Raw genomic sequence first — 9,214 nt, forward strand, 5'->3', positions numbered from 1 at the left:
ACAGCGTTTGTTTCATTATTCACTGAAATCCAGATATACTTTTATCTTTGTTTTACTTTTCACAGCTCGCACTACCAGAAATTTTGTGGGAATATTTATTCAGCTGCATCATGGGTACTAGCCTTCATGGTATCCAAGACATCTTCAAGGAGCGGTGCCTCAGGAAGGCGGCATCCATCATTCAGGATCTCCACCACCCAAGACATGCCCTCTTCTCATTGCTACCGTCAGGAAGAAGGTAATGAAGTTTGAAGGCATACACTCAATGATTCAGGAACAGCTTTCACTCTGCCATCCAGTTTTTAAATGGACACTGAACCCATGAACAAACACTACCTCACTACCTCTTACTCTTGTTTTTGCACTACTTATTTAACTATTTAATGTATATTTTCACGTATTTACTGTATTTTAGTTCTTTTCTTCTATATTTATCATGGATTGGACTGCTGCTGCAAAATTGAATGGTTCAAAGGTTCGTTTATTATCAAAGTATACAACTCTAAAATTCTTCTTCTCCAGATGGCCACGAAACCAGGAAAGAAAAAAAATGTCATCATGATTATCAACCCCCACATCCCTCCTCCCTGCTCAAAAAAAATGGAACAGGCACGTTGACCCCCACATCCCCTTCCCGCACACAAAAATACGAGAAAGATTGGGTGAAAAACACAGAATGTAAAAAACTCTAAGGCTGAAAAAAAATTCCATATTCCAAGTCCATTTTCAAAATGCAGAAAAGCTGGGTAACATTCTCTGGGCATCATGGCAGGCCTTTCTCTTTGTGGCAGTAGAGCAATTCCACCAGCGATCAAAATGGCAGTCTCGCTCCAGTAGCAGAGTGGTCCCCCAGTGATCAAAAGGCAGTGTTCTCGCTCCAGTAGCAGAGTGATTCCCCCAGTGATCAAAAGGCGGTCTCTTCTCTCCGGTAGCAGAGCGATCCCCCAGCGATTAAAAGGCAGTGTTCTCTCTCCGGTAGCAGGGTGATCAAAAGGCAGGCAGCCAGCCCTCACCTTCTGCATTTGCCTCAATTTTTCAATCTCTCTCATCGCTTTAATCGGCAAATAATGGAAGCATGAGGTTTGTGCATGCTGCCTCTGCCTCCCAGAACCTCCTCTCAGGCACTGCAGAGCACTGAAACACCCAAATAATCTCTGAACTGCAAATCACAGGCTTAAACTGTTCCAGAATTACATTCAAGACAAAAAAACAAACACAAAAGACATAAAAGAGTGAAATATATGGTTTCATGATCTATTCAGAAGATGTCGACCAAAGGAACGTTGTGCACAGGTGCCATCTTGACTGAAAGTTGACAAATTTCACCATATATACCGACGATATTAAATCTAATTCTGGTTCTGATTCAACAAACAAAATCTTGATATGCTTTGTCTATAATGGAATGAATTTCAAAGAGAAATTTCAATGTGCTGCAATAACTGTGCAGGACATAATTAGGGCTGAATTGCTCATCAACAAAGTCTTTAAATTGAACACATGAAATGCCTTGCCACAGCAAAATCTGGTTTGTTGTTTTTAATTTATAAACACAACAAAAAAATGCATGGAAAACAGGATGTAGAAAAACATCTAAAATGCTTTCTAATCTTAATAAGTATGTAAGAATATGTGATGCAAATATTCATTGCAATTAAGGTAAATAAAATGGTAGGAAATGTGTACCAAGTACGTAGCTAAAGATAGGGCAGTTCTTCCACAGGCATCTTCAGTATTGATAGAAGCCCCCATCTTGAGTAGCAGCTTTACTGTATCTAGTTGCCGGCCTGATATTGCATGCATCAATGGAGTTGAGCCTGAAATATTTTAAACAGTTGATCTAGTAAGGTTCTCACAATTGCAATATTTAAAATGTTCTCAAAATTCCACCAGCAAGAATCATATATAATACTACCTCTAAAGTTCTTAGCTGTACCTCTGCAGTTGTATTACAAACTCAGAAATGCATGAGGATTTTATTTTACTGCTTTATCTTCAGATATAAGCATATTGGAATAAGATATTTTAACGCTATTATTACTATGATTAACATGTCATATTGATAAGTTGAGGAATAACTTCTGGGCTGTCCTCAATAGTGGCTTACAATAAATTATAATAATAATATTTTTATAATTGCTTGGTCTTGACATCAGTTATCAACCTGTTACGTTACTTTGTTTATCCTAATTTAATTTTTTCAGTCTGTTGTTCATGTTCTTTTCAAAAGTAGGTACATACTGAATTAGGGGAATACCATTAATGTAATGTCTAAAAATCAAAACAGAACAAAAATATCAGGAATCCAGCTCATTGATAAATGTTGGATTCTCCTTTTATGATCCAGTTACGACAGTTTGAAAGCACATGGGTCGCACTGTGGCATGGTGAGTAGAGTTGTTACCTCACGGCTCCAGTGACCCAAGTTCAACCTGATCTCTGGCATATGTGGAACTTGTATGTCCTCCCAATGACCTTCCGGGTTTGCTCCAGGTGCTTGTTTTCTTTTCCCTAATCCCAAAGATGTGGGTTTGTAGTTTAATTGGCTACTGTAAATCACCTTCAGTGTGTAGGCATATGTAGAATATAGGAACAGTTGGGTGGAGTGTGGGAGAATACAATGGGTGTCCTGATTGTGGTAAACCATATATATGCGTTGTAACTGGGTTACCTGTCTGGACAGGCCCCTCTGCTGACTGCTCCTGTGGCTCCTCCCACAGACCCCTGAATAAAGGCGACTGCACCATTGCTCCTCCTCTCAGTCCAGGGGCAGATACTCAGCATGGTCAAGGTCACATTTTACTGCTAATAAAAGCCTTTCAGTATTTACTGTACTTCCAGTCTTTTGGAGTAATTGATAGTGCATCACTGATGAAGGATCTCAGCCTGAAACAGTGACTGTACTCTTTTCCAAGGATGATGCCTGGCCTGCTGAGTTTGTGTGTGTTGCTCAGATTTCCAGAATCTGCAGATTTTCTCTTGTTTGAAAATGGGATAAGGGTAGGATTAGTGTACAGGGTTGTATGATGGTTTCTGGGCTGTATAACACCATGAATCTAATCTGAGTTGTCCAAATGAGTAGCTGTGGCAGAACATCTGTAAATTTTATGGATGTAACATTAACTTTATGCCAAATAAGTAAAGTGATATCTTAAGAAGTCCTTCCAACCTAAGACATGATCTTTCTGGTGCTGGGTAACGATGCTACCATTTCCAGTATGACAAACTCAGCCCATCAATACACCAGGCCTTTATGTACGGGGAGGTTTAATGAATTCCAACTATTGCCCCGCATGGCATCAGCTAACTGAGCACCAAGAAGAAAGCAAACCATGAACCTGCACCTCTTGGTTGTTGTACACAATACCAGTAAATTAACTTATCCTTTACCATTGGCAGAAATGTATATTTAATTTTGCACCCTGAATATTTCGAATGATTATAAAAGTTAGTCTAATCTTAAGCTTGGAGTATTAATAATAAAAACCTTGCCTTCATTGTCACAGCATTCCAAAATGGCAGGGTCCTCACGGATCACTGCAGTAAGGGTGTTGATATCTCCACTGGATGCTGCCTGATAAACCACAGTGAGATCAATTTCCTCTGAGGAGTCACCTAGTGTGAGGTTCACCAATAAACAAGCAGTCAGTAATTGAACATATGAGCATATTTATGTTTCCCACACTGATGTTAGAACTAATGTAATTTCCCTAGGTATCCAATTTTCAGCACTGAGTCAGCTGAAGTGAGCGGTGGTAATTTTACTCTGTGGCTACCACTTGGTTACCCAAGTAAGTTCTCATGAAATCCAATGTAGTTGACATTATATTTTGTAGGCCTCCCTGTTCTCAGGCTCAGAAATCTGTCTGCTGAGTCTGACTGTGTTCAAAATGGCACAAGTTACAATAGTTCCAATTGACAAGAATGAGTCAAATCTAATACCAGGAGAAAAGAAAGGGGTTTTTGCTTTTTTACTTTAGTTTTTTTTTAGCTTCGATGGTTTTAATTAAGTTTTAAGGTGTACTTTTTGTATGTATTTGATGTGTTGATTTTTTTAATGTAAAAAATACTTTAAAGTAGAATGTCAAAATGGAATTTTTAGGAAATTTAGGACTCATCGTCAAATGTACATGACCATGCTCCTTTTCCAGCAATGATTGTAACCTTTAGAGATAGAATCAACCAGTAATTATTAGAGCCATTTTCAAAATTTATTGAAATTTTAGGCCTGATTGGTATATATGAGAGTTTTTAAAGGTATCGAAAGCCTTTGTTGATCCTTAACCTCATTCTAGTTACAAAATACTAATTTTCTGCACATGGTCAAATTCTGTAAGAATAATCGTTTCATAATCCCTTGTTTTTTAAAACAATTATTTTTTAAAAACTATAGCATTTAGCTTCTGCCTTAATCTTACTTGTTTATCCTAATCCTTATTACTCTATTTTTGTGAATTTAAAATTAATGAAAATTCTTCAACATGTTTCGTTGCTCAGGCAACCTAATAGCATTTGTATATAAGATACAGCTGACTTTAGAATAAAATTAATGCCAGAGATCATAGATCCTTGTGGAAAATTTAATGCCAGGTGAGCCGCTGACCACAAAGTTCTGGCTATTGGTGTTATCCAATTAGGATGAGCAGTTCACGTTTAATTATTTCACTAATTACCTGTTTTCTCCATGAACCAGCATTGACAAATATTTACAAGGTTACTCTCACCATTAATAAGATTTCATTTAAAGCTTTGCTGCCTCTATAATAACTTTTTGTATCCTTTTTGCTGATTCATGCTATCTCATAGTCTACCAATGCTTTCATTTTAAAATTATTACCTTCAGATTCAAATCCTATGGTTTTCCACTTTTATCCAGCCTTGTATTCAACTCTACTACATAATTTTTGCTGTTCTTTTACCCCCCGTAGTGGCTTCTAATTTTGGGGAAATTAAACCTAAAGCTTCAGAATTTTCTTCTTAAACCCCTCTACTACTCTATATTTCTTTAAGTCATTCCTTTGGACATACTTTTAAAATCTTGTGTCTCTTTCGCAAATTTAGTTAATATTTGTTTGATTATGTTCCTGTGAACTTAATAGGCTAGCAAGACACATAGTTCAGGGTAGTGGGGAATGGGCAATAAATGCGACCTTGCCAATGTCCGTTACATCAAAACAACAACTAGAAATTTAGTCTTGTTAAAAGTACATCAGAATCCGAATCAGAATTAAGTGATCACTGGTATATGCCGTGAAGTAAGTTGTTTTGTGGCAGCAGTAAATTGCAATACATAAGAAAAAAAATATGATTTACAAAAGGGAATATATATTAAAAATTAAATTTAGTGCAGAAAGAGACCAAATGAAGAGAAAAAATAATGAGGTACTATACATGGGTTTATTGTCCATTCAGAAATCTGACGGTGGTGAGGAAGAAGCTGTTCCTAAAATGTTGAGTGTGTGTCTTCAGGATCTTGTACCTCCTCCTTGATGGTAGTAAGAAGAGGGCATATCCTGGGTGGTGGGGGCCTTGAACGATGGATGATGCCTTTCTGAGGCATAGATTTCTGAAGCTGTCCTCGATAGTGGGGATCATCAACCCAAGTTAATGTTTTCACGTATATGAGTTTTCAGACAGCTTTACATAAAGGATGATATAAAAATTAAACAATTACTAGATGTAACAGCTAGACATTCTTCAGACTGGGTACTGTGTGGATGTGCATGGGAATTAACAAAAGGACATAATCAAAGGCATTCATGCTGAAAAAAATGGCCATCGGTGAGTTGAGAGTTTGCATAGGACCAATGTTGAAGAACAAGAGTCTAAAATGGATGATTGCAGGATTATGTGATATTACTTCAAAATTTAAATAGGGCATTAGGCTATTGGGACTCTAATGATTGATTTCTGGGACTGAGGGTAAGAAATGGGCTGCAGGGCCTTGAACGAGCTTAAGGTAAAGGAGTCAGAATGCTAGTCAGAGAAGAATTAAAATAATCGGAGGTGATGAAGGCAAGCTTGTGGGTAAGAGCAACCACTGGTTGAGCAAAACATTTGACTGCAATATAATAGAGGTAGTAGAAGATTCTTTTTTAATGTTCTCAACAAGTATTCACAGATCATTGATTGCACAAAAAATGGAAGGTTCACTTTCTTGATATGTGATTGTTACGGCTTTGAAGTGGGAAATAGATCAGTTTTCACTCCCAGCTTCTTTCTCACCAAAGTGAAATCAATTATTTTGCAATGAAGCATTCTTTGTACACATTTTTACTTTTATAAAGAATGTAAAAAGGTATTTTTAACTCAGAGTTCCGGTAATATTTTCTTGCATAACATCACAATTGATTTGAGAAGTTGATGCCTGAGAGTTGGTCAGTACAAAATGTCAGATGCTTAGTGTTCATTTCTGCTCTGTGATCTGAAGTTCAATAAAGTTTACTTGGCCCTATATCACTCTCCCTAAGTGAGCACTAATGTGCACTTGAAAGAAAGATGATGGGTGAAAAATTGAAGAAATACCACGACAGTGCTGTTAGAGGTACCCTTCTGAGGTTATGAAACTCATTACAGCATCTGCCCATGTTAAAATAACTTGAAAGTAAATAGAGAACAACCTTCCCTTCACCACAAAATTACTTGCTAAAAAGTTAAAATCCTTTGTGTGTCAGGTGGCACAAAATAAGTGAAATATGCAACACCATAAGCAAATGAACAGATAGTATCAAGCAACACACATCAAAGTTGCTGGTGAACGCAGCAGGCCAGGCAGCATCTATAGGAAGAGGCGCAGTCGACGTTTCAGGCCGAGACCGCCTCTTCCTATAGATGCTGCCTGGCCTGCTGCGTTCACCAGCAACTTTGATGTGTGTTGCTTGAATTTCCAGCATCTGCAGAATTCCTGTTGTTTGCGAACAGATAGTATTCTTGGCACAATTAAAAAAATACTGTTACATTACTGATCATGTAAGCTAGTAACATGAAGAATTTACACAATTAATAAATGAAAGAAACTGGATCAGAATTAGGACATCTGGCTGTTCAAGTCAGCCTTACCATTCAGTAAGATCGTGGCTGATCTAATCTGGATCATAATAAGACAAAATGTAATTGTTATCAAACAAAATGAATATATTTCCTCTTTGCAAAAGATATTGCTTAGTAACACAATCACCCCAGCAGAATATTAATGTAATTAGTTTAGTTTTACAAATAAAGTCAGTTGATTAAATTTAAATACGTTTGTAGCAAATTACCAATAAGTTACAAAACTGAATAGTAGACCTCCATCATTACTATGTACTGTATAACCAGATTGTAGATAGCAATTTGCCCTTATTTTTCTCTCTGAACTGTCTTTTCTCTAATGTGTAATATCCCAATCATTGTAGAATAATCACTACAAAAGCTCTAATTTTAACATGTTAAACAAATATAAATATGAAAAACTGCTATTTCTGCTTCAGAAGCTCATCAAGTGAAGTAAAACATAGGTAGCATTTTTGATACCCAGGTAGTCAGTCCATTTACTTTTATTTGAGGAAAACAGATGATTCAAAACAATGTACATCTCAGTAGAAATTACAGCTGGATTGCAGACTGCTATTACTTTAATTCAGAACAAAAAGAAACATACCTTTATGCTGATCAAAGACAGATGAGGAACTAAAATCCATTTTCTATATCATTATTTAACAGGATCAAGTGAATGTCACCTCCACTGTTTCAAGCAGAAAATTGAGATTACAGTAAATAGAATAGCATCTGTCGTCAAGCAATATTTTGGGGAATAAATCACTTTACGGCCACTGGTTGTCGAGGAGAGTAATAGTGCTGGCCTGTACTATCACTGAAACAAATTGTTTTCCACAGGCTGCTTCTGGAAGGTTACATCTGATGTGAACAGATGAGCTCACTGAATGAATCCAGACAATATCCGAGTGAAGAACATCTAGGAGTTCCTCCTAGAGATGTGGGGAAGACTGCTCAACATACATTTTATCAGGACGAGAAACAGCCACCAGGAATCTCCCACTTGAGGAAGGTGCAGGTGAAAGCAGCATAGGAATACTTCCTGAAACAAAATAGCAGTATCTTATCATGAACAAGGGTTTTCATATCCAGACTGAGCATGAGCAAACTGGCAGTGCACTTTGGGTATACAGAATATTAAATGGCAGAAAAGATGCTTATTTTATGAGTATTTAAAAATAATCCAAAATAACTAGTAGTGGTAAGATAATTCGTTGCCTATTACTAATGTAAGAATGCAATTCTCATTTGTTTGAAGAATATGTGAATCAATAATTTGCATTGCTAGGCTGCAGAAACATTCAGAGAAGCCACTGAACGATGATGTTTCAGAATTCTACACAATCTGTCCTTTTTCAGGACATGTTGTTTTTACAGTTTGGGAAATTACATTGCACATTTCCAAAGATTAATAATATAACAAAACTGCTATAAGAAAATATGCACAGTTGTAATTAGTCATGAATATTGATCAAATAAACTAATGTTTGGGGGAAAAAAAAGATATGCTGCACCATGTTAAGCATTATTGCCTATGGCATGTCTCCAGCCGAAACCAAAGGTCAATAAGAATGCAAATAATAATAGCACTGACTAAAAATAAAAAGGATATGAGAATGCAACCAAATTAAAGTTGGAGTAAGTTTGAAATACGAGCAGAAAGTATAGTAAATATTCAGCACTTCAAGCAATCTACATGGAAAGGGAGAAACACAGATCAAAGTTGCTGGTGAACACAGCAGACCAGGCAGCATCTCTAGGAAGAGGTACAGTCGACGTTTCAGGCCGAGACCCTTCGTCAGGACTAACTGAAGGAGCTGTACCCCTTCAAAGAGATGCTGCCTGGCCTGCTGCGTTCACCAGCAACTTTGATGTGTGTTGCTTGAATTTCCAGCATCTGCAGAATTCCTTGTGTTTACATGGAAAGGGAAATGTCTCAGAAAATTAAAGTAATAGGCAAATAGCCACTCAGGACCATCACTGCAGATAGAATAGCAGCTCCTACGCAGTCCTTCCTGATGAATTGATCATGATTAGGTATTCCCCCCCCCCCCCCCGGACAGTGATGGTAAACACAAATTGCATAACTGTTTTGGAGAATACTGTACATCTGCAGAACTGGCTACTTCGGATAAGAGATCATCAACCTGTGATGTTAACTCAGTGTTCTCTCACTCTC

At 37.4% G+C, this 9,214-nt stretch overlaps 1 protein-coding gene across 1 annotated transcript in view; it reads right to left on the reverse strand.

Moving 5' to 3' along the window:
- The window catches only part of ankrd55 (ankyrin repeat domain 55), a 72,225-nt gene extending 64,450 nt beyond the window's left edge, over nucleotides 1-7,775 (reverse strand). The window contains exons 1-3 of the mRNA XM_063042101.1: nucleotides 7,640-7,775; nucleotides 3,493-3,615; nucleotides 1,687-1,817 (exon numbers count right to left, since the gene is read on the reverse strand). Of these exons, the coding sequence (XP_062898171.1) occupies nucleotides 1,687-1,817; nucleotides 3,493-3,615; nucleotides 7,640-7,679 (294 nt within the window). The 5' untranslated portion in view covers nucleotides 7,680-7,775. The remainder of the gene's footprint in view (nucleotides 1-1,686; nucleotides 1,818-3,492; nucleotides 3,616-7,639) is intronic.
- Nucleotides 7,776-9,214: the final 1,439 nt, after the last annotated feature.

Source organism: Mobula hypostoma, chromosome 3 (assembly GCF_963921235.1).
Source record: "Mobula hypostoma chromosome 3, sMobHyp1.1, whole genome shotgun sequence".
NCBI lineage: Eukaryota > Metazoa > Chordata > Chondrichthyes > Myliobatiformes > Myliobatidae > Mobula > Mobula hypostoma.